This window comes from Pelodiscus sinensis, chromosome 3, assembly GCF_049634645.1.
Source record: "Pelodiscus sinensis isolate JC-2024 chromosome 3, ASM4963464v1, whole genome shotgun sequence".
Lineage (NCBI taxonomy): Eukaryota > Metazoa > Chordata > Testudines > Trionychidae > Pelodiscus > Pelodiscus sinensis.
In genome coordinates, this window is record NC_134713.1 from 156,701,195 (window position 1) to 156,727,754 (window position 26,560).

General features: G+C 43.7%; 1 protein-coding gene across 12 annotated transcripts in view; it reads right to left on the bottom strand.

Moving 5' to 3' along the window:
- ENAH (ENAH actin regulator) overlaps window positions 1–26,560 on the bottom strand; it is a 192,736-nt gene that overhangs the window by 95,268 nt on the left and 70,908 nt on the right. For all 12 annotated transcript variants that reach the window (XM_006118028.4, XM_075925286.1, XM_006118031.4 and 9 more), the window contains 2 exons: window positions 15,327–15,492; window positions 1,852–2,029 (listed from right to left, as the gene is read on the bottom strand). In XM_006118028.4, coding sequence (XP_006118090.2) covers window positions 1,852–2,029; window positions 15,327–15,492 — 344 coding nt within the window. The remainder of the gene's footprint in view (window positions 1–1,851; window positions 2,030–15,326; window positions 15,493–26,560) is intronic.

The following is a 26,560-nucleotide window of genomic DNA, read 5'->3' on the forward strand; positions in this document are numbered from 1 at the left end:
GATTCTTCTAGGCCATCACCCTTTTCAGACATCAAAAGTTCTATATAATCAAAGTTTCTCTAGCAATTTTGTTGATGTACGAGGCAGAAATTAGTCTTTGAAATGCTAGTAGTAGAAAGAATTTGTTTCGCTTGGCCAAATAAACTGGGTTTCACTCGAAGACACGTAGTATTTTTGTTGACTTAAAGAATCACGTTATCTGACTAGCCACTTTTTACAAAGGGCAAGCGTTCTATTTCAAACTGTTTGCACAGTTTACATGTTGCTATAATTTCTTTTTCTGTTTCACAAACAAAATATTTGCATTGAAATAAGAGCTCTCTCCTTAATGGCACAAATGTTACGTTTCACCACAGAATTAGGGATAAGTATGGCAGCAAGTAATTTTATATTTGCATGAATATTTGGTAGGGAAAATATAAAAAAAATCCTGGAAAAACACATTGTTATTACTGTGATTGAGCCTTGCAGAATTTACTATCACATGCAAAACATCAATTTGCTCATTCTCATAATGCTGATTAAGCAAATTTATTTGCTTATCCCCACCACCCCAAACCCCCAAAATACTTGCACCAAGTAAAAAGCTGAGCAAAATTTTGCATACCAGTTGTATATATTTCACTTTTCCCTCATACATTTAGAGCTTCCTCCATTTTCCCTACCTGGCAGCATACTTAATTTACTAATTAACAGCACACTAACTGAACACATTAAATAGCATCTTTATTCCTTATCTAGTTTCCCCCTAATGGAAAGGTTTAAATCAAGAAAAAAATTGCTCATTTTTTATTTAAATTAAGAATTCATGGAAAAGAATCAGATCAGCTATGAAATGCATACATTCTATACATCAGAGCAATGAATTTATGTTTCAGATTGGGGTTAAAAAAAAGTAGTTTCATTTAAGTATCCTACAATCTATATTTTACAAATTTATAAATTGGGAATCGAATCCAAAATTTCCATTTCACAGTCATTTGTAAATTACATTATACTTTATGTTTATTTGATTGTTTTTATTACGTATAACTATCAATATAATCAATGAACCGAAGAATACCCAAGTGTCAAATAGAAAAGTAGTACAGATACTTTTCAACAGAATTTTCAACTGTTCTAAATTTGAAGTTTTCCTTAAAAACTGTTCGCTACATGAAGGTTTCAGACAGCAAACCTTCAAATTAGGCTTGAATTCTAAAGAATCCTTCAGAAAACCTTGCAGGCATAGCTCAAGAAGCCAGTACATTGTTATTTCTCTGTTACGAGTTGTTTCCTTAAAATTGAGACAAACTGGAATTAAGAAGGCAATGTGCCTACTAAGCTTCGGAACTAAAGCACTGAGTCAATGGAAAATAAACTCCCAGGACTGGGGAAGAGATGTTAGATTATCTTCATTTGATTTTCCCTTGTATTATATAATGTATTTCTTTTCATACTAAATTAAAACAAGTCAGTATAAAATTCACAATTTTTTTTCTAGAAAGGAAAGTCCTCAAAAACATCTTGAGGAAAGACAAATTAAGATATAATATTTAATTTATTTGCAGATTTCTACAAGTAGTAAATGAACTGCTCTCAGCAATAGTACTTGTGTGAATGATAGTTAACCCATAGGCATTCATCAGCTGGAAGGAGAGCTTAGACACAAATAATTAACTGAGGTGCCTGGAGGCCCACTCATACTAAAGAAATAGTATTGTCATCCACCAAAAAACCCAGTGTGCATTAGGAATCTCAAAACTTGGCACTCAAAGGTCAAGAAATTCAGATTTCACTTTAAATTTTGCATCTTATATCTATCTATATTATGAGCAATCCGAAGTCAAAGAAAAAGTTTAAAAGCCTTACCAGCTTCCTGTGAATTCAACACTTCTAAGGCATGCATCATGGCACTTGCAAAGACATTGGCATCTTCTTTACTGCCAAAGTTAAGACCATACACCTGTCTAGCATCACGCCATTGGTGGAAGGTCTGTGTAGCTTGATTGTACTTCAATCCTTTCGGAATAGCGCAATTTATTACCACCTAAGATGACAAAGAAAATACTGATAAATTATAAGTATCAAATGCAAGCTGTTTCCTAAAACATTTAAGCTTTATTTAATTATATTCCTGTATCTATTTTTGGTTATTTAAATGTTTCATCCAGTTTCTAATAGTACAACAAAACTTAGTTGTTCATTAGGAGAATAGGTGAACTTCTTTGAAGCCAAGTCCCAACACTGCACAAAATCTATGGTGAAACCTGTGGGCTACCAATTTCTGCATAATTGTAAGCTTTAATTTTGTGTTTCTTTGAACTGTATGAACTTCCTGATGTGAGCCAAGACTGCATTTTCCTCTTAACTTTGAGAAGTATGTACTGTCCCCTTTTCTCTCAGTGGGGTGTTACTTTGCTGTTATTAACTTTTGGAATTCGGTGTCAACATTAACTGTTTTTCTGTGATCATTCCATCAGGAATAATGTAAACTGTGAATCTGTCTCAGCTGGGTAGCTGTGTTAGTCTGTAACTTTAAAAGATCTGAGAAAGTGGGTCTGCCCCCCCAAAAGTTCATCACCTAATAAACCATCTTGTTAGTCTTTAAAGTGCGACATAGTTCTGACTTTTGTTTCAGCTAGACCAGACTAACACGGCTGCATCTCTATCACTATTTAAAAGAATAAGTAATCCTGGGGCACTTTAGAGACTAATCAATTTATTAGGTCATGAGCTTTTGTGTGTAAATCCACTTCATCAGCACTTCAGGGTGTAAGAAATTGTTTACAGTTAGGGTTGCCAGATGGTTGAAACAAAAATACCAAACACCCTTCCCCTTCCCATCCCCCCCAAAAAAACCACACCGGAATAAACTCTGTTGAAGGAAAAAAAGGAGGGGGGACCAAAGTTGAGGGGGGAAAAAAAAAAAGACTCGAGACTTACTAAGCACAAAAACATTAAAATAAAACAGCATGTCCCCTTTAAGAGTGAGTGCAGGGATAGGAACAGGGGACTGGTTGAGCACTAAGACCCAGGGGAAGCATTGTTAATTGTTTGCGATGAGTGAACCAGAAAAAACAAATTTCAGACACTAACTGTACATCTCGACAGGGATAAAAGAGCAGTAGCATATCCTCAGCTAGCCTGGGTGGCAGACCTATGCTTGTGGGACTAAGTCACTGTGTAGACCTTTGGGCTTAGGTTGGAGGCCCGAGTGTGGGACTCCCTGTGACACTGCAACTTTACAGTCATATTATTATATGGTTATAGCATAATGATGTATTTATACAAGGTAAATTCTGTGAGATGTCATTGGAAAAGGTATGATCTGCTGAGTCCTATTATCTTATTTGTATCCATGTATCTATTTTGTATCTGAAGTTATGACTATTGACTATGTATCTATATTTCAAATGTAGTTACACCTGAGTAATGCTGACAAGACAAGATGCTTTTAGTCTAAATAGCTGGTGGGAAAGAGCCTACTCAGGGAAAAGCACCATTGGCAAAAAACAATCAGTAGGAGACCTTTATCTCCCATCTAGAGAGCCTTCCTGTGAACGCTACAGCCTGTAAGAGATGGGTGCTAGGACTGTACAAGGACACATGAACAGGTCACATGATGCTTAACTTCCATTTTGGGGTGTCTTTTTTCCACAATCAGTCTGAATAAGTGTGTACACACAGCACTGATTTTTTTCCCCAAAGTAAGTAATTAGTATTCTGCATAAGCATGCTTTGTCCTCATGCTGTCCCCTGTGTATTCTGGGAGCTCTCTTGTTCCATAACCTGGCATCATTTTTAAACCACTATTAGCCAGCATGGAGGGATCACTTCTGCATGCCATGATCCTGACAATTACTAATACACAGAGGATCCTGGACATGCATTTGATATTGTGCTCTCCAACAGATGGATGCTTTAGAGCAGTGTTTCTCAACCTTTTTTTATAAACTACCCCTTTAAAAACAATTAAGTACCTCCAGTTTTTAGATGCACACAATTTTTTCCTACCATTGCAACACATTTGTTTAAACAACTTAATCGTAGCCAGGCGGGTGATGAAATTTTTGGGTATAAAAAGTACAAAAATAATAAAGCTTTGTAAAATTTAATTTTTGTTTTAAGTTCTCTCCAAATTTCAGTTGTGCTGACGTACCCCCCCAGACTTCTCTCGAGTACCCGAGGGCACTCATACCACTGGTTGAGAAACACTGCTTTAGAGCAAAGATCGGCAACCTATCGCTCACGAGCCAAATGTACCTCACTAGAGAGCCAGCTATGGTTCTTCTGGAGCCCCAACTCAGCTCCCCCTCCCCGCCAGATCTGCCCACAGCAGGGAGCCAGCACTGACCCTACAGATGTAGGACCCCACACAAGATTGGAACACCAGCGCTGGCTTCCTGCAGGGGGAGAAAACCTTGAGCTTCCCCACCCAATCTGGCATGCAGGGAACAAGTGGAGCCAAATATGGCTCTGAGTGATGCCCTTTTCCTTCCCCCAGCATGCGGGGAACAAGCAGAAACAAAAATGGCTCCATGTGCTACCATTTTCCTTCCCCTGGGACACACTTCCTAGAGGCTTCGTTCTGGTAAATAGGAGCGGCAGGAGGCTGTTACATTGTGCCTGCAACGTGGCACGAAAACAAGTGCCCTCCCACCCACTGATGCCCAGACCCCACATCCCAACCTTGTGGCCAGACAGACTAACCCCATATTATCCATCTTATTTGCCTCTCTGAAGCACAGGACAGAGAAGGAGCAATAAAATCAGCATAGTCTATGCTGGCTCATCTGATCCTGAGAAGCTGAAACACAAATATGTGGATAGAGAGCAGCTAAGTCAATAAGCTGGCCTCAAGGCTGCGGCTGGCACCTATGTTGATTCGAACACACACAGTTCCTGGAAGGGGAATTTCCCACTGAGAAAACAATGTCCTGTACTTCAAAATTTAATCATCTCAAATCTCTCTTACAAGTGTAAATTAAGTTCACAACTTCCTTGTAAGAACTGGTCTCACAGCAGACAGACCAGCATCAATTGGCATTACAGAGAAGAGAAATACGTGACCCCATAAGTATATAAGATGGGCCCAGCACACACTCACTTTGAGTGTCATTCTACCCTCTACCTGCTGGTCGGGTTAGGTGTTTGACCACCCGAGGTTCTATGGGGACGCCCACCTCGTATTTTCGTCTTTCCTAGGAATTGAGGGACCGGCCCTGGCCTGACATGCTGGAGTCGAGAGGCACAGAAGGGGGTAAAAATGGGACCTGGATGTGGTCCTCTGTCTTAAGTGTACACATAGAAAGAGTAAGCTGTTACTTGGTACCATTATTTCTATTTTTCTATCTTTATCTTCTTTGTAACCATTTTTAAAACCTATATTTTGCTAATAGTTAACAAATAGAACAATAGCCATTGCAACCATATGATCTATAAGCTTCCTCAATAAACCTGTAACTGTTTAAGCTTTAACCTGACTCCTTCAGTTGCTGTAACAGAACCAAGCACAATTTAAAAGAACGTCAGCCGGTCTAAAGGGACAGTTATAGGAAGAGCTTGGGCGTTTGGATCTGTGTCACTCCCAGGTGACAGGATCCACTGGGGCATCTTTCAGTCTTTCCCCAAGGCTGCCCGCTGCGAAGGAATTATGAAATTCTAGCAGCTGAAATCTAAGATGTAATAAGCTCTTCCTATATAACGGGGCGTCTGTTGGCCTGCTGGCCACCCTCTGCGATGGGACCCCGGTCCTAGCAGTAAAGGCACGGACGTTAAACCTTTTCTCGGAAACACACACACACACACACACACACACACACACTGCCCTGACCGTCGGCTGACAAACCTCCTCACTCACCTCCCCTGGCCAGACATCCTGCCCCCAGCCTGCTTCTGCCCCTTGACTAAGCAGACTGCCCCCCAGCCAGACACCCTACTCCGAGCCTGTTCCTACACCCTATCTCCCACCCAGATCCTGCACCCCATATCTATCTCACTCATTGGCAGCTGCCCCACACACTTAACCCTTCATTTTGGCCCTGCCCCAGAGCACTAGGGGGCCCCACAAAATCCACTAACTCTGGAAGTTCAGAAGAGTAAACCTGGCCTGAGGGCTTGAACCTCTGTACTCACTGCCTCTGGCCCCACCATGTGGCTGGAGCACCACTGGAGTGAGATGTTTCAATGAGGATGGGGGGGGAGGGGTTGAGGGGTTTTTTGCTTCTCACTTGTGTGGTCCCAACTGATTTTTCTGGGGGTCAGTGGCCCCCCAGCCCAAAAAAGGTTCCCTACTTCAGCCATAAATAAAGACAACACCGAAACCTTTTGTGTTGGACAGAATATTGTATTTAAAAATGATTACGTAGCGCTAGGAAGAAGGATCCAAGAATGTGAAGTGCAAGTGTTATTCTCGTCCATCCTTCCGGATGAAGGAAAAGGGCCAGGTAGGGATCGTCAGACTGAGGAAGTAAATGCGTGGTTGTGCGGGTGGTGTTGGAGAGAGTGCTTTGATTTTTTTGACCATGGGACTCTATTCCAGGCACAAGGACTGTTAGGAAGAAATGGGATCCACCTAACCAAGAGAGGAAAGAGCATCTTCACAGGCAGGCTTGGAAACCTAGTGAGGAGGGCTTTAAATTAGGTTTGTTGGGGGATGGTAACCAAAGCCCTGAGGTAAGTGAGGAAGTCTGACACGGGAAATAAACACAAGGAGGAACAAGCAACAGAGGAGGACGGTAGGGTAATCAACTGGCTATCTAAGGTGTTTGTACACAAATGCAAGAAGACTGGGAAAAACAGGAAGAATTAGAAGCCCTGGCCCTGTCAAAGAATTAAGATTTGATTGGAATAACAGAGACTTGGTACAATGACTCGCATTACTGGAGCACTGTCATGGAAGGGTATAAACTGTTCAGGAAGAACAGGCAGGGGAGAAAAGGAGGAGAAGTTGCATTGTACATAAGACAGCAGTATGATTGCTCAGACCTCCAGTATTTAGAGGAGGAAAAGACTGTTGAGAGTCTATGGGTTAAGTTTAGAGGTGGAAACAACAGGGGTGATGTTGTGGTTGATGTCTGCTATAGACCGCTAGATCAGATGGATGAAGTAGACGATGCTTTCTTCGGACTACTGAGACATGCTTCCAGATCGCAGGCCTTGGTTCTCATGGGGGACTTTCATCACTATGACATCTGTTGGGAGACCAATACGGCAGTACTTAGACAATCCAGGAAGTTTTTGGGAGAACATTGGGGATAACTTCTTGGAACAAGTGCTGAAGGAACCGACCAGGGACCATACGCAGCTTGACCTGCTGCTCACAAACAGGGAGGAACTAGTAGGGGAAGTACAGGTGGGCGATAACCTGGGAAGCAGTAATCATGAGATGGTAGATTTCAGGATCCTGACCAAAGTACACACTCTGGACTTCAGAAAAGCAAACTCTGACTCCCTCAGAGAACTGATGGGCAGGATTCCCTGGGATGTTTATATGAAGGGGAAAGGAGTCCAGGAGAGCTGGCAGTATTTTAAAGAGCCTTATTAAAGGCACAGGAAGAAACCATCCCGATGCACAGCAAAGAAAGCAAATATGGTAGGCGACCAGATTGGCTTACCGGGGACATCCTTGGTGAGCTTAAGCATAAAAAGGAAGCTTATAAGAAGTGGAAACTTGGACAGATGACTAGGGAGGAGTATAAATATATTGCTCGAGAATGCAGGGGAGTTATCAGGAAAGAGAAAGGACAAGTAGAATTGCTGCTAGCAAGACATGAGAAGGATAACAAGAACGGTTTCTACAGGCATGTTAGCAATAAGAGGTTGATCAGAGAGGGCATGGGGCCCTTATTGGATGACGGAGGTAACCCAGGGTATGTCTACACTACAGCATTATTTCAAAATATCTTAATCGAAATAGTTAATTCGAAATAAGTTATTTCAAAATAATGCGTCTATACACAAAATGCAATTCAAAATAGCTTTTTGCTGAATAAAAATAGTGCGTCCACACTGATTGGACACAATCTCATTTAAGGGCAGCTGAAACCGGTTCTGGCAGAGCATCAGGTCAGTAGTTGCTTTGTGTGGCTGCTGTCTGAGGCTTGTGCTTAAAGGGACCCCCCTGGACAGCAGGTTCTCAGCTTTCCCTGCCTGATTGTCTACGTTGCTGAGTGACAGTAAAGCATTTTTCTCTCTGCCTGCTTGGTTGCCCTCACTTGGGACACCACAGCACTCGGCACCATGGAGCCAGAGCTGCCCCTAGACACACTGGTGTTTCTTTTGGATCTTTTGCTGCAAGCCTGGTAGCAAGTGCTGGGGACTCCCTGGCAACATCTGCAGCAGCCCAACACCGAGGTCCTCTTCCAGACCCCCCTGGGAGCCGTGGAGGAGCAGAGCTGCCCCTGGCGCCTGGACACCAGCAGCGACTAGTGGGGCCACATCATCTTAGAACACTGGGGAGACCAACAGTGGACCCAGAACTTCAGGATGAAGGAAGACACCTTCCTCGAACTCTGAGTGGCTCGCCCCTGCTCTGCGGTGATGGGGCATGCACATGAGGCCTGCCATTCCCCTCCACAAGAGTATGGCCATCACCCTATGGAAGCTCTCCACGCCGGATAGCTACCGATCCTTTGGCAACCAGTTCGGCGTAGGGAAATGCACCTTTGGAGCAGTGCTCATCCAGGTATGGCAGTCTCCGGGGGTGAGAGTGGATGGGCTGCACCAGGGAAAAGGTGGGGGAGGAGGTGCAATTCCCCTCCATGAGAGGGTTTGTTCTGTCTCAGCCGCAATTCGGACTGCCGCAGTGACCAGGATTACCGAGGGGGGAGGGGTGTTTGCTCCTGAGGAGTGGAGGTGCGGGGCAGTGGTGGGAAAGGAACGCTCTAGGCCACCCTGGCACCCCAATGACACTGTTTTGTGTCTCTCTGCAGGTGGTCAAGGCCATCAATAGAGTGCTGCTCCACATTTGTCCGCCTCATGGATTTGGACACGGTCATCGAGGGGCTTGGAGAGGGTCCAGCAGAGGGAACCAAAATGATTAGGGGGCTGAATAGCATGACCTATGAGAAGAGACTGAGGGATTTGGGTTTGTTTAGTCTGCAGAAGAGTGAGGGGGGGACCGGATAGCATCCTTCAACTTCCTGAAGAGAGGTTCCAAAGGGGACGGAAAAAGGCTGTTCACAGTAGTGATGGATGGCAAAACAAGGAGCAATAGTCTCAAGTTACAGTGGGAGAGGTCTAGGTTGGATATTAGGAAAAACTATTTCACTAGGAGGGTAATGAAGCACTGGAATGCATTACTTAGGGAGGTAGTGGACTCTCCATCCCCAGAGGTTTTTAAGTCTCAGCTTGACAAAGCCCTGGCTAGGATGATTTAGTTTGGATTGGTCCTGCTTTGGGAAGGGGGCTGGACTTGATGACCTCCTGAGGTCTCTTCTAGCTCTATGATTCTATGAAGCCTGGCCAACAAGCCCCCAACTGGCCGCAGTGTCGTAACACTCCTAAATATCCACCACTCCAATCCTCAGCCCATCATACACCTAAACCCCCTGACCTGAGCCCCTCATACCTCCCCAGACTCCTGCACCCCCACATCCCCAGTCCACGGCCATAACTCCTGCATCCCCCCACGCTCCCAACCATCTGCCCGAAACCCCTGAACTCTCTGCCCTGAGCCCATCATACCCTAACATCCCCGAACTCTCATCCCAAATTTGAGGTGTATGAGGGCTCAGAATCTACAGTGTGACTGGAGTCTTTGGCACATCCCATGATGTACCAGGTGCTGGTAGTGGCCTCTTGAAGGGAAAAAAATGTCTAGTTTAGTACAGTAGAAACGGATAGCTGGATCATCTGCAGACGTTCTGTATTTGTGATAGGATTTTTATTTAATTTTTTTTTTAATTGTAAGTAATTCTGATGGAACTTTTGCTGCAGCACTTTGGCTGCAGCACTGACCAGTGATTGAACATTTTCTTATGTCAGTGGCTGATATTAAAACATGATTACACCATCTCCCCATACCAGATTGTTAAGAAATATATGACTTCAGGATTCTATGAGAATGCATGAGGTTGGCTGCTGTAACATTGCTAAAGTAATGAGAAAGATATATGGCTCAGGAGCACTTAATCCCAAATGGGGTGACCCTGGTTAAATAGGGATGTAACATTTGGTCAATATGACTCCAGGTCAGCGTTTCCCAAACTATGGGCAGCCCAGTACCAGTCCGCACCGGGGGGGGGAGGGGGGGGGTGACGGTATCAAAAGCTTTGCTAAAGCTGGCACTGGGGGCTTTGGGAGGACCAGAATCTGGTTGGGCTGCTGACTGGTAAGTCTCCTGGCCAGAGCCTGCCTCGGGCATCCCAGCCCCACACTTTCCCAACCCTCTGTCCCCCCCACTCAACATACCTAAAAACTTTGCCTTCTTCCTGTACCCATACCCCTTCCCAAATCTGACACCCAATCCCCCGCCCCAGATCACATTCCCCTCCTACCCTAGGTCACAACCCCAACTCCTGGACTGTTTCTTCCTAAGTGCACTACTTTGCATTTGTCCTTATTAACTTTATCCTATTTACCTCAGACCATTTCTCTAGTTTGTTCAGATCATTTTGAATTTTGACCCTATCCTTCAAAGTACTTGCAACCCCTCCCAGCTTGGTATCATCTGTAAACTTAATTGTACTCTCTATGCTGTCATCTAAATTGTTGAAGATATTGAACATAAGTGGACCCAAAACAGACCCCCTGTGGAATCCCTCGTTAAGCTCTTCCACCATGATTGTGAACAATTAATAACTACTCTCTGAGAACTGATATCCAGCCAGTTATGCACCCATCTTATAGTTGCCCCATCTAGGTTGTATTTCTCTAGTTTATTGCTATGGTCATGCAAGACCATGTCAAATGCCTTAGTAAAGTCTAGGCATACCACATCCACCACTTCTCCTTTCTCCATAAGGCTTGTTATCCTATCAAAGAAAGCTTATCAGATTGGTTTGACATAACTTGTTCTTTACAAATCCATGCTGGCTATTACCTATTATCTTCCACATGTTTGGTGATGAATTCCATAAATTACTTACTCCATTATCCTGCCTGGCATAAAAGTTAGGCTGACTGGTCTGTCGTTTCCTGGGTTGTTTTTATTTCCTTTTTTATAGATAGGCACTGTATTTGCCCTTTTCCAATCTTCTGGAATCTCTCTGCACCTCCATGATTTTTCTAAGCTGATAGCTACAGGCTCAGATACCTCCTTCATCAGCTACTTGAGTATTCTAGGATGCATTTCATCAGGCCCTGGTGACTTGAAGACATCTAACTAAGTAATTTTTAACTTGTGCTTTTTTAAAATTTTAACTTCTAAACCTACCTCATTTCCAGTAGCATTCACTATGTTAGGCGCCCAGTCACCACCAAACTTCTTGGTGAAAACCGAAACAAAGAAGTTATTAAGCACCTTTGCCATTTCCAAGTTTCTTGGTATTGTTTCTCCTTCACTGAGAAATGGGCCTACTCTGTCATTGATTTTCCTCTTTCTTCTAATATATTTGTAGAATGTCTTCTTGTTAACCTTTGTGTCTCTAGCTAGACTGAGCTTTTGTGCCTTTGCCTTTCTATATTGCCCCTGCATACCTCTGTTTGCTTATATTCATCCTTTGTAATTTGAGCTAGTTTCCACTTTTTAATAGGACTCCTTTTTGATTTTTGGATCATATCCAAGATCCCCTGGTTGATCCAACATGGTCTCCTGCCATATTTTCTATCTTTCCTACACAGTAGAATAGTTTGCTTTTAGGCCCTTAATAATGTGTGTCTAAAAAACTGCCAGGTTTTTTTTTCCCCTTCTTCTTGATTCCCATGGGACCTTACCTACCAGCTCTCTGAGCGTACTTAATCTGCCTCCCTGAAATCTATTGTCTCTATTTTGCTGTTCTCCTTTCTACCATTCCTTAGAACATAGTTTCCCAACTGGGGTACCGCGGACCATCATCAGAGGTTCCATGAGAAATCATGGAATAAATAACGCTGGGTGGGGCCTGGAGCATCTGTCACACCCATCGCCTCCCACCCTGGTGCTCGGCTAACTTCTGCACAGCTCAGCCAGGCCGCCACGTGGGAGCAAGCAGTCATTTGGGCTCCGCAAGTGAGAGGCAGGAGGGGGGAGGAGAAGAGAAAGAGAGAGCGAGAGGCAGGAAGGGGAGAATATTTGAAAAAAGAGATTAGATCATACAAAAAAAGACAGGAAAAATACTCTAATTTTTTTCTTACAATGTAAGCACACGCACACAGACCCCAGCTTTTCACAAATACATTTTCTTGAAAAAAAATTAGCAGTAATTGAATTGAGCTCCCCGCTGTCAACTTTTTCTGGTCAAGCCAACATTTTCACAGGTTCCTCGGTATGTGAAAAATTATTTTACGTGTTTCTCCATGGGGAAAAAGGTTGGGAATCACTGCCTTAGAATCACGAGCTCTATGACTTCATGATCACTTTCACCCAAGCTGCCTTTTACTTTCATATTTTCAGCCAGTTCCTCCCTATTTGTTAAAACCAAATCAAGAACAGTTCCTCACCCTCCCTCAGTAGCTTTCTCAACCTTCTGAAATAAAAAATTGTCTCCAGTGTAGTCCAGGAACTTATTGGATAATCTGTGCCCTGCTGTGTTAGTTTCCCAACATATGTTTGGATAGTTGAAATCCCCCAACACCACCAAGTCCTGCACTTTGGATGATTTTTTGTTAGTTGTTTAAAAAAAGCCTCATCCATGTCTTTCTCCTGAATAGGTGGTCTGTAATAGACTCCCACCATAACATCACCCTTGTTACTCCTTTTAAGCTAACCCAGAGACTCTCACCAAATCAATCTCATACATCCATCTCAACCTCAGTCCAAGTGTATACATTTTTAATATATAAACCACCTACTCCTTATTTCCCTGCTTATTTCCTTATTTCCCACCAAGTCTCTGATACCAATTATGTCAAAGTTATGTTTCTTAGCACTTCAGGTTCTTCCTCCTTATTCCCCATAGTTCTTGCATTTGTATATATACACCAGTATCTTTGATATGTGTTTGATGTTGCCCCCCTTCCCCAGTTCTGCCTTATCCCTCCTTTATCTCTGCTGTTACAGCCCATGCTCCCTCCCATTTCTGACCCCATCTCCCAAGTGTCCGTGTTTTTCACTTACCTTTACCTGTTGGCTTTGATCACCTGCCAGTCAAACCTACATTAAAGCCCTTCTCGCTAGGTTAGCAAGTCTCTTTCCAAACACTCTCTTCCCCTTCCTCGAAAGATGAACTCCGTCCTTGCTTAGCAGGCTTTCTTCTTACAACAGCATTCCATGGTCAAGGAAGCCAAAGCCCTTCTGGTGACACCATACTTGCAGCCAGGCATTCACCTGGCTCTGTCTGGGCCCTACTTTTGACAGGAAGGACTGAAGAGAATATCACCTGCACTCCAAACTCCCTCACACATACTCACTCTTGATCTGCTCAAGGTCATGCTTGCAGTATCATTTTTGCCCACATGGATCAGGAGCATGGGGTAGTAGTCAGAGGCCAGATAATCCTCCACAATGCCTCCGTAACGTTTCAGATGCAGGCCCCAGCAAGCAGCATACTTCGAGATAACATGTCAGGGCAACAGATGGGTGCCTCATCCCCCTCAGAAGAGAGTTTCCAATCAGCACTACCCTAAGCTTCCTCCTTGCAGCAGTGGCTGCAGACCTCCCAGCTTTGGGGGTCTGGCTTCTCCTCTTCTGCTTTAGGGGGTGATATTCCTTATCTCCCGTACCCAGAGCAGCATAACAGTTTTCCAGAGCCACAGTGGGAGGGTTGGGAGCAGGGATGGCACACTGCCTGCTGCCAAAAGTGACCAGCTGCCAGTGTTCCTCCTGTGTCAGAGCCATCTCCTCTTCCACCAGTGCTATGTCAAGAGTCTTTTGTAATGGGACCATTGAGGCTGAGGAAGCTGTCTCCACATGAATATTCTCAAGATATTCCTTGTGGATTTGGATGTTCCTCAGCCTAGCCACCTCCTCCTGTAGCTCTCCCACCTGCTTCCTGAGAGATTCCACCATTAGGCACCTTTCTAACTGGATGGTCTCCCCAGCCTGGATATCAGCAAGTGGGAATTGCAAGCCACAGTCCCTGCAAAACCACACCAATATCTGGGTAGAGGTCTCCATGGGCAGGTGCTCTGTCTGGCTACAGGGGTAAGCAGAGGAGACCGAAACAGTGCTAGCACAGGTGCTGAGAGTCCTCCTAACCATATTAGGACTCCCACTGTCAAACTCTCTTGTCTGCAGTCCCCTGATTGCTCTGCCCCTAGCTTTTAAAGCCTGCTCACCTAGATCAGGCCTACCCCCTCCTTAGCCACACAGGAGGAGGCTAAACCCAAGGCTGAGTGAGACTGATCAAAAAAGTAATCAACAGAACAAAAGATCACACACTCCAGTCACACAATCCCAACTGCCACAATAACTGAAATCACCTGCAACAGAACAGAAACAGAAACAAAAAATGCAAACAGGCAAGTTCACTCACTCACACCAAAGCTTGTACACTGTCCTGGCTGCATGTTCCGCAGTGGGATCTCTTTAGCTCCCTCTCAAACTCCCATGTCTCCAGCCCCCTGTCCACTGCCGAATTTATAATTTGTCACATGGTAATCTCATCAGCTCACAAAGCTTCACCCAACATTGCTTTCATGAAGGTTTTAAGGATTCCATTTCATATGGATAGAAAGAAGGTTATACAAAGAAATACATGGGGGTGGGAAAGGGAGAACTCAGAGGAGATTACTGGTGTAGCTGAGTCTGGAGATACTAAAGCTCAGAGAGAGACCTGGCTTTTAGGAGGGCTAGTAAAGTATGGAACTGCTGAGTAGGAAGAAATGTAGCGTTTGATTATGGCATGGATGTACAGAACAATAGAAAGTGGTAGTCAAAAATAATCTCCCCGGATTAGGTCTATGACTGGGAAGATGAGGATGTTGACAGAGAGAAGGAGGGAAATGAGAGTATCTTAGAAAATAAACTCTGTATTAGCCATATTAGAGAGATCACAGTTTACTGTGTCAAACTGCCTTGCATATAAAATGCTTCATGTTCTTTTCCTTCCATGAACCTCTGTCCAATTGTCCGTCTTTATAGCAATGACTTTTCCTTGAATGTCTGAAAAATATCTAATATATCCTGCATAATATCCTAGGCTAAATTTGTATTTTTATTACTGTGGATAGTCCCATTACTTTTCTAAACAGATTTCTTAAATGGAATCATTTTAATAATAAAAACTAAGTTCCCTTTGAAGATTTATTAAAGGTTCACTTACCTGATGATCTTGAATCTTCCTGCCCACTACTCTAAATGTATTGTTTCCTGTGTGATGATATATATGAACTCTACTGAATCCAGTCGACCCACCAGCTGGTACCCATTTCTTATTGGTATCATCATAGACCATAACTGCAGCTCGTGCTTGGCAGATACTCTGTTCACTATCAAGACAAGAAAACAGATTTTTTATGTTAAAAAGTAGCAGCACACGCAAAGGAAATGAAATTTATCATAAGCCCAAAAAATGGGGTTATTGAGCGAATTAAGATAACCTGACAGGAAATGTTACCTTACATCAACGTAGAATTGCTAGCACCACAGCACAGCAATTGAATAGTTCTGCTCACAAAAGGTATGAGAGAAGAGATCTTTATTTATGGTATACATGGACCAACAAAATTAGACCTACCAGACAAACATTTAACAGGTTTTTCTGCAGGAAAATTTAGCTACTCAATTGAATTTAAGTTATGAGCAATTTAAAGCCTGTTTAAAATTTGAAAAAAATACAGTAAGGCACTAGAGAGCCTAAGTCTCATTCACATTATGGCTTTACTTAGCTGCTATAAACAAACACTTTAATGGCTTAGTCCATGAGTTATATTTTTCTTCTAGCAGGTGGGAAGCAAGATTCATTCAAGGGTAGGAATACCCGCTCTGCAGTACATTCAATAGAAAAAACTAGACAATGAACACATCAATTTGAGTGTAAACTTCAATACATAAATAAGCTTGCTTTGTTTCTAAATATATTAAAATTTTCTTTACACGTATATTCTACATCATATGGTATCTAGAAATTTCAAATACAGCTATGACTCCTTGAGGAAAATGGTGCTCCTTTGATCATCTACTGTCCATGCTCCAATTTAACAGTTTGAGAAGAACAATCATGCTGAGAAAGTTACAGTCTAGAGCTGAGAACGAATTGTCTGAATACCCTTAGAAGTGGGACAAATTGTCTGAATACCAGGAGAAGTGGGACTATTTATTGAAAGTAAGCGAAATCACAGATTGTTTCTACTAGGAATGTCCAGACACTGGCAAAAAAGACAAAAACAATTACTTGTCAGTAGGGATATCAACGTGCAGTCAACTACACGATTAACAGATAAGCCTGGTCTTATCAATTAATCTTGTCAACTACCCGCACTCCTCCCTCCCATCTGCCTCCATATCAGAAGCAGCAAGAGGAGGGGGAAGTGATCGAGAGCCAATGCTCATGAGAAGCAGGCTTTAAGCTGACTCCCCACGAACACTGGATCCGCCCCCCCCCCCCCCACCCCGGTCCCATGCTGCTGCCTCTTTCAAGCAGGCTCCCTGTGAGTACTGGCTTCACAGACCCACCTGCCTGTTCAGAAAATGGCAATATGCTTATTTTTGTTACTAAGTTAACATTGAGGTTTTGAATTAACATAGATGCTTCTGCTTAATAGAAAAGGAGAAAACTATGTTAAGTAGTCATCAAAAAGTCTGTGTGCAGACAAAAGATTCATCAGCACAAAATACCAGACTTTTGTTCCACAAAATACCAGTTATCCAGCTGCAAGAGAAGAAAATTTTTGCATTACTCTGTGCATATACTACACTGCAACTATTTCCAGAAGGAGGATTATATGTAGTACATGTTAAACTATGGAGCTCCAGAAGGTAAATATTATATGACTAGATGTTAAGTATTTCCAACTTGAATTAAAAAGCATTTCTTATAGTGGTGCATTTTTCGCCACTAATGAAACCAAACAATTTAAACACTAATAATAAGATGCCAAACATTTCCAGTTGGCCTGTGAAAGCTTTGTGTACTAAGGATGTTGAAAAGCGGGTAATTCATGAATTGTGTAATTGATACAATTTGTATCAACTACATGATTAGTTGATAAGGGGAGGCGCTCGCTACCCTCACTGCGGCTTTGCAGTTTAAATGAAGGAGGAGCTGGGCACACAGACAGCCCAGCTCTTACTACATTTAAAACGCAGAGCCAGAGCAGGGGCAGCTCCCAGAGCCAGTGAGAGCCAGGACTGAGCAGTCCCAGCTCATGCCGGCCCCCGGACCGCCGTGGCTCTGCCTCCCCTGCCTGCTCTCCTCCAGTGCTAGGGGAAAACCAGCTTTCAAGTCAGCTCCCCCCCATCACCAGCTCCTACTTCCCCCTTTTTGCTGCCTCTGATATAGGAGTAGTCAGTCGAATACCTGATAAACCTAGGCTTATTGGGTAGTCAACTACTTGTGTAGTTGCTTACATCCCTATCGTGTACACCGTAATACTTGTTCTACTCAAACTTCATTCCGTTCTACAAATATTATGTGTGGACCCTAAATCACAAATTTAAATCTGTAAAATATACTAAACCCTTTCTACTTTCAAATGCCAAATTTAAATATAACAAAACAATATCCTGCTCTGAATTTTATTTCTAATACAAACTACCTTCTTTACCAAATTATGGTTACATATGGTACACAAGCCATAACATTTTTCTAAACTCAGTAAGCGTTAACTTGTACATGTCTTTCAATTTAGTTATGCAGTTTATAACCATGAAGTCAAGTTAAACAAAGTATTTCATTATCAGTGTTAGTTACTTCCACTCCCTTGCTCCCCACAGTAAACATATAGCTTAATTTGAATTTAAAAAAGAAATACCCGATAAAGCCCTGCAAATTCACAGATATCAGCTTCATCTCTGTGGATATCTATTATAAATTTTTGCAGATATTGGAGCAGATGCAGATATTACAAAAAGGGCTCTACAGGGGTGCTTGTCCCACTCCGCTATGTCTAGCGCTTACTGGGGGAAAAAAACCAAGCACCCTGTCACGACCCCTCTCCTCTGCAAGAGCCCCGATCTCACTTGCCAGTCGGAGCACCTGGAGGGGGCAAGGAGGGACAAGCATCCCTAGGGGGGGACACAGACGATGAGACTGTTTGCAGCTGCGGAGGAGCAGCTGCAAAAACTCTTAAAAAGCAAGGCCCAAATTTGCAGATCAGATGCACGTTGTTTCCCATGGATGTGGATCAGATGCAGATCCACATTTTTATACCTGCACAGGGCTCTACTAATACATTAAAAATCAGGTAAGTTAACAGGTTTGAACAGTTACACACAATGCACATATAATTCATCCTCAGAGAAAATACCACCAATCACATCCATCATCATTAATCTACTTGTGATTGATTTTGCTACATAATTTTCAACCTGTTCTACGGTTTCCCCTGCGTTCAATACTTCTCCCACTGCTAGCTGGACAGAAATATTAAATGCACAAATTACAGAGTCTTTCTAAGCCAGGGGTGGGAAATAGGGCCTCCACAGTCCGGATCCAGCCCACCAAGCGGGTTGATGTGGCCCGCTGAAGCCCTGCTGCCCCTCTGCCTCCAGGCCAATCAGAGCCTAAGGACTGGGGAGTGTGTGGCACTTAAGTCAACCATCAGGGTTGACTAAGTCCAGTGCGCCCAAGATAGGGAGCAAGAGACCTCACACTCTCCCCTGCCCGCAAGCCATTCAGGGCTTGAAGGCTGGGTGCGTATGCAAAGTCTTCCTCTCGTCCTGCTCCGAACCTGCAGGGAGCGCATGGCACTCTGTGCTCCTTGCAGGAACAGGGTAGGGTGGAAGGAGACTTTGTATGCTTCCATCTACCCCCAAGCCTCCTCCCACCACCAGGGGCACAGGTACCTAGAGGGAAATGCATTTGACAGGTGCAAACTTCTAGTGAGAAAAGCAAATATTCTACTTTGTTTTCTTCATAATTTAATCTCTTGTGAAAATATAACTCTCAGTGGGAAACTACAGCGTAATTTTAGCCTTTTACAGTCAAGTTTAAAACATTTATTTCTTGACTAATGAGAAACTTCCCCCCTTTCCTAATTTATCTTTTTTGGGAAAACTATCATTTTATTTATATATCAAGTTACAAGATGCCCAGTGCACCCTTCTGTACAGTTAGTCTCAAAACAGTCTGGAGACACGCCCTTTCTGTACTCATCTCATCTTTGAGAATTGGAGGTTTGTCAGAATTTCAAGATGGGCAGACTTCTTTCTGCTCTCTCTCTCCTGGCAACTCCTTGCAGAGACAATCAGCTCTCTGCATAGAGCACAACCTCACTTCTTAAATAGCAACCCTGTTTCAGATTTTGTGCTCCAACTAAGATGCCACAGATACCCCAATTATGCTTACTCCCTTCCTCCTTACGACTCTTGGATAGAAAACCCATTATTTCATGGGCGTGGGATAGCACTTATGGTGGTAATCAGAGTCACCACTTGGCAGTCAAGGATAAGATTGTTATAGCCACCACACAGTCCAATGTTAACTGAGGAAGACTGGCATAATGCCTAGCAAAAGTGTGGTCAGAGGACCACGTGGCAGCATGGCAAATGTCCTTGAGAGGGACATTGTTTAAAAAGGCCATAGAAGTGGCAGTAGCACAGAGGGAATGTGCTCATGGTGGAACTAATAAAGGTCTGTTGCAAATAGTATGACATATGAGTATGCAAGAGGATATCTAATTAGAAACACACTGGGACGAGATTGTTGTGCCTTTGGAATGTTCTACGATTTAGACAAAAAGGCGCCGGGACTTGCGGAAAGCTCATACCCTCTCTGAGAAGGTGGCAAATGCGCACTGAATATTTAACGTGTACAGGATCACGTCCAAGGGAGGAAGATGCATGAGGCTTTGGTTAAAAGGTGGGTAACACAATGGGTTCACTGATGTGGAATGAAGTACAGGCAGTCCCCGGGTTACATGGATCTGACTTACATTGGATCCCTACTTACAAACGGGGTGAGGCAACCCCACACTAGCTTCTTCCCCCCAGCAGACCAGGGAGACATGAAGCTAGCGCCCCCTCCCCCCCCGCCCCAAGCAGACCAGGGAGACGCGGAGCGGCTTTTCTCAGCAGACACCTCAGCTTGAGAATAAAGGACTGAGGGAAGTGAGGTGTGGGAGAATAAAACTGAGCTCTGGAGAAATGTTTGGCTAGAGTTTCCCCTACAATATGTACCAGTTCTGACTTACATACAAATTCAACTTAAGAACAAACCTACAGTCCCTATCTTGTACGTAACCCGGGGACTGCCTGTACAGATCTTTGGTATAAAAGCAGGAAGAGGTCTCAAAGTGACTGTCCTTTGTAAAAACTGTATGGGGGTGGGGAGGGGGTCTGCCACGAGGGCTCCAATTTCTCCGACTCTCCCAAATGAAGTGATGAGATAGAAAGAAGACCTTCATAAAGAGGAAAGGAAGTGGAACAGTGGACAAAAGTTCTAAGGGGGAGAGGGGCCTCATCAAACAGCCTAAAATGAAATTCAAGTCCCATAAGGGCAGTGGGGCCCTATGAGGCAGGTAAAGGCTCTAAAGACCTTTAAGAAACCTTCTTGTGATCAGATGTGCAAACACCAAGAGTCCATCCAACATGATTGGGAAAGGTTGTTATGGCTGACAGATGGACTCTTAAGGATGAGATGGTTAATCCTGTCATCTTGAGCTCCAAGTGGCAAGGATGCTGTGGAATTGGTGACGTATGAAGATCAATTGACCATTAAGACCGGGAAGAAAAACATGTCCTTTTTTGTAGGTAAGTATTTCGTGTATACCCGTCTCCTGCTGTGGAGGAGAATATCCTTCTCTTGGAGGCCCACTATTCTGACCGACTCTTGGAAGCAGATAGGAGCCATGCGCTAAGGTGAAGAATGTGAGGCTGCAGGTGCAACAGGAGAGAAGATCATGCTGGCATGGCAATGGATATGGAGGCTGTTTCGACGAGCAGTGCAGGTATGGAAACCAAGTCTGTCTGGACCAAGATGGCGCTATTAGGAGACCGTGTGTCATCCAAGCAGATCTTGTGTAGAATTCTGGGAACAGGCAGAACTGGTGGAAATCTATAATGTAGTGGGACATTCCATTGAATTAGAAACTGGTCTCCAAGAGAACCTTTGCCAACACCCCAGCAGAAATGAAACTGCGGGCATTTGGCATTTCAGTGTGATGCAAACAGGTCTATGAATGGGTGGTCCCACTGGGAGAATACTGAAGCTAGGACCCCAGTATTCAGTTCCCATTCGTTCCATAGAAAAATTGCGGCTCAAGAGTCCACCTTGGTTTCTGAGGACAGGACAAGGAGTAATGGGCTTAAAGTGCAGCAGGGGAGGTTTAGATTGGACATTAGGAAAAAATTCCTAACTGTCAGGGTGGTCAAATATTGGAATAAATTGCCAAGGGAGGTGGTGGAATCTCCCTCTCTGGAGATACTTAAGAACAGGTTAGATAGACATCTGTCAGGGATGGTGTAGGTGGAGCTTGGTCCTGCCTTGAGGGCGGGGGGCTGGACTCGATGACCTCTTGAGGTCCCTTCCAGTCCTATTATTCTATGATTCTATGATTCTATAGATTGTTCACGCCAGGTAGGTATGATGCCACCAACGTCACGTGGTTGCAGATGCAACAGTTCTGCAAACAAATGGCCCCTGTGCACAGGGAACAAGAATGTGCACCCCCTTGTCTGTTTACATAAAACATTGTTGTAATATTGTCTATAAGTATTCAGATTGTGGGGTTAATTTTGGGTGTGAAGTGGATACAAGTGTTCCTTACAGCTCTGGGCTCTAGAAGGTTGATATGTAACAAGGTCTCATATGGAGACCACCTATCTTGAGCCACATGGTTGCGCAGGTGAGTGCTCCAGCACAATAAAGAAGTATCTATTATGATCTGCACCATAGGCTAGGGTTGATGAGAGGATTGTCAGTGGGATACCCACCATCATAAGGAAAGGAGGACATACGTGGCTACAGTAACTTTTTTGTGCGGTGGATGATGCGATGGGGTGTAGACGGATGCCAGCCAATGCAATAGGGAGCGCAAGTGTAGGCGAGCATGTTGGACAACACAGGTAGTTTGTCATATAGCCCATTAGCTGCAGGCAAGCATCATAGTAGAGGTGCTCATGGAAAGAATGGCTATGAGATCCTGAATGAATGTGAAACATTGTTAAGGTAAGTAGGCCCAAGCTGAGTCTAGGGTAGATTTTTGTTTGAAGATAAGATCACCAAGACAACCAAGGAGGTGTTTGGTCTTCCGTATCATGGAAGTGATTTCCTAGAAAGACCATCCTGTTATGAGGCAGTTGTCAAGGTACAGAATGATGATGATATCCTACTGTCGAAAATATGCTATCGCTACAGCCAGGACCTTTGAGAAAACTCGGGGCAGAAGAGAGGCCAGATGGCGAGACCTTGTACTGGTAGTGATCTGCGCCTAGTACAAAACAGAGAAAGTGTCTGTAAGATGGGTGTATAGCAATATGAAAGTAGGCATCCTGTAGGGCTGAGAACTAGTCTCACTCATCCAGTGCCAGAATAATTGCTGTTAACGTGACCATCTTGAAGCGCTGTTTGCGAAGAAATTTGTTCAGTTTGTGGAGAAATTTGTTCAGTTCATAGAGATCGAGGATCAGCCCAGTAGGTCTTACTGTATTTAAAATGAAGAGCCACAGAGTAGGCGGCTCCGGAGCCAGCACGAAAACAGGACTGCTCATTCCTGGCTGAAGTCGGCTCCTGAGCTACTCTCACAGCTGCTCTGCACAGCGTCGCTTATAAACCAATCGTATAAACAATACACATCGTAACAACTACATGATTAGCAAGATCATTGCATTTTAACATCCTTAATTTGCAGCTGCCAGGGCTGGCGACAGCAGCCCATTTGCAGGGAGGCCCAGCTTTTAAGCCAGCTCCCTCCAGCACCAGCTCCTGTTTCTTCCCCCACCCTTATTGCCCCTCATACAGAGGCAGCAGGGAAGCAGGGGAAAGCAAGTAGTTGAGTACTCCACTCGACTAGTCAATAAGCTTATGCTTATTGGATATTTGAGTAGATGACTACTCATTAACATCCCTAGTTTAATCCACTATCAAGAGGTGCATTTGTACAGGGTTAAAATTACGCACTGCTTTTAGGAACCCTGCTGCAGGTTGTTGAAACTTTAGGGCCAATTTTGCTACATCCCTTGACTCTTCCCTATACCAGTAGCATTGTCTGAGCTTCTTCGCTATGCAGGAAAACACACCTACTGCTGAGTTCTGGCATTCAGCTCAGCATTGTTGGAGTGATTTTTGTTTGACTACTTCAGCCCAGAACAGTACAGTCATTACTTTGTTATATGCTTGGTGGATTGTGACATGTCAAGATTCCAACCAAGCGATTAAGTCCATAAGTCCTGTAGCATTTTTGGCAATGAATTGAACTTCGTCATTCAGCTGAGCATCATTTAGAAGTGATGATAGTTCTATTAAAACCTGTGTTTTCAGTGTCAACTTTTCTGAGGAAATTAGAGAAATACTTCAGGTGAGCTACATGGTATCATACAACCCGAAAGCAGGAAATCTGAGCCATTACTGACTCAGAGGGATTGCAATTTTTTTGTTCCCCAATTTCAGTCATGTTTGCAATACATTGCCTGTATGAAAATTTGCAGCTAAGAAAGTGTTTAAAGATCTTATTTATGCAGCTGACCAATTTATCAACTTTAACAAATTCACAATGCCACAGCTCACTGACAAGAGACATTATATGTGCATTACCTGTGGACAACATTTGGCATTAGACCTTGGAGAACCAATTTGGAACATTTCATCATGTAAATTGCCCTGTTACTTATGAAAGCAAATACAGTACGAACTTCGACAAAGTATTTTGAAATGGTATTAATTATTGCATGAGAAACTGTAGTGTAGTTAATAGGATCCAAATAAATGTAGTTGGTGAGCATTGTTAGCTTTCCTGTATGTACATCTTTGGCCTTGTCAGAAATAAAATCATATTCAACATGAAGTACATAGTTGTCCTGTCATATTCATCTGTGGTCTCATCTGAAGTAATCGCAAAAGACTCTCACGTGTTAATACTTCATCTCCTCAAAATGTATAGCAAAAAACATTTCAAGGTAGTCCTATCATAGCTTATTTGTACTATATAAGCAGCTGACATTTTATAAATTCTATTGAACGACCTCACATAGCTTTGGGTGATCAAGTTTTTCCCAATCGTGTATTAGCACTTGCAAACGTGTCCCATTCTAAATGACAGGTCTCAGCTCTCTATCAACATCTTAATTTTTTTTTCATTTTCCGTTTATCAGCAATGCACGATTTATAGCCCTCTTTCTGCTACGATAGGTTTCCAAGCCTAAGTGGTGCTGAACTGTTGCCCAACGTGTGTAATACATGCAAAAAACAGCATCTTGTACAAAAAAAGCTTGTCACCAACAGCATGTAGAATTTGGCTTCCAAATTCTTCCACAGATCTGCTGCAGTACACCCTCAGGATCTGACAAGTCCCAGACAAGGGAGTTTGCCAGATACGGGGAGGTCAGGGTAAAAGGGGTGCCAGCCGCACCAAAAGGCTCCTCTCCTCAGCTAGTTGGGCTCCTCTTTGCAGCCTCCTCTCCCTAACCTCCAGGCCCTGCAAGCTGCAGTAACCCTCCCACCCCTCAGAGTTCCCATCAGCCCCACTAGCCTCCTTGGAGCCCTGCCACTCTACCAATACTCCTGGCAGCTCCTCTGGCCTTGCAACAGCCTTGCTGCCCTGCTGAAACTCCCAGCAGCCCCTACCAACAGTGGCCGAGAGCTCCTGCCTTCCCTGACCTGCCAGCTGTGGGCTCTGGTGCCTTGCAGTTCCAATACCCTGCTGGCCCAGCTAGGAGACTCAGAGTAGAGCCCCTAACCACCTCTGCCACTGGGGCTTTCTTGTCCCACAACATCTGTGGTCCTGCTGGACCACGGATGTTGTCGGACCAGAAAGTTCCAAACCACAGAGGTTCAACCTATAATAATTTGAGATTTTTGTATTTATTTTGCAGGCTCATTTTACAGCAATTATATGTGTCTTCTGGTAGGCAGTCAGTAGTGATTACTACACTACAAATCTCCCCAATACCCATACCTAGCAATCAATGTGTTAAGCATGATTTGCTGCTGATTTTGTCAAGCATCTCACCTTTCTTATTTTTATTGAAATAAGCTAATAATTGTACCTGGAAGCGGGGGCGGTACAATTGCAAAAAAGCACCAAAGAGAGGAGGACAGGAAGTAAGTGAAGGCTGAAAAGATACCCAAAAGCAGCTCTGTGGGAGAAAAGCAACTTCTATTTTATATCAGCCCTGCCTGAACTAGCAGCTAGGAGTCCCCAACAGCACAAGTGCAGGATGGACAAGTTCTTTCCCTCCTGAACCCAGTTGGAGGTACGAGCCCCTTTTGTTTGCTGGGGCACTCCCAGGAACAAGGGGGCACTAGAATTCAAGGGGAAGTGCATATTTCGTGGCCCATAATGCATTTTTCATTATTGTGAAAATGGTAGGGCCCTAGTTATAAAAGGTAGGCAACCATTTTTTTCTTTGAGTGCTTGCTAATGTCAACAGCATGTTTGGATACACACAAGCAGTAATGTTGGAACTGGGCTCAGAGTTCATTGTTATGCTGTTTGCAATACTGCTCTGCCAAAGCTGTCATTGTCCCAGGCCTGAATCATGGACCATGAAATAAGCCCTTATGTTACAGAACCTGTTAGACAATTTGAAATGAAAAAATATGCCTCCCTCAGTGTTATGGTTAACATTTACACAACTACTGTACGATTCTTACACAACTACTGTACGATTCTTTCTGAATCCCTTTTCCAGCCTTTAAGGAATCAAAAATTCTGCTCTAATATGAGGTGAGCCACAATTCTGGGGAAAGAACTAGCACGTGTCAGATGTAGATGAAATTTTAATTCCAATTTCTCTCACTTTCTTCAAATACGAGAGAAGAAAAAGTTACAGGGCATCCCCACTATAAGTCACCCCAGTATTAGGGATAATAAATTTAGATTAACTAATTGAATAGTTGATGAAATTTCCATTGACTATCCGATTAGTCTATAAGGGTGCCTCCGCCTTTGAACAGTAGCAAGAGTTCTGCAAGGCTCTTGCTACAGTTCAAAAGCAGAAGCCCTACAGAGAGCATTGGGCCAGCAGGGCACGCCTCAACCTTTGAAATGGGGCTCTTGTATGTTTCAAAAGCAGAAGCTCTGCATGGGATGGGGGGGGAGGAGAGGGAGAACAGTGCTCCCTATAGGGCTTCTGCTTTTGAAATGCATAAGACCCTCACTGGGGCTCTTCAGTCCCCACTCACTCTGTTTCCCACTGTGCCTCTACCTCCCACGGAGACAGTGGGGGAGAGAACCGGCT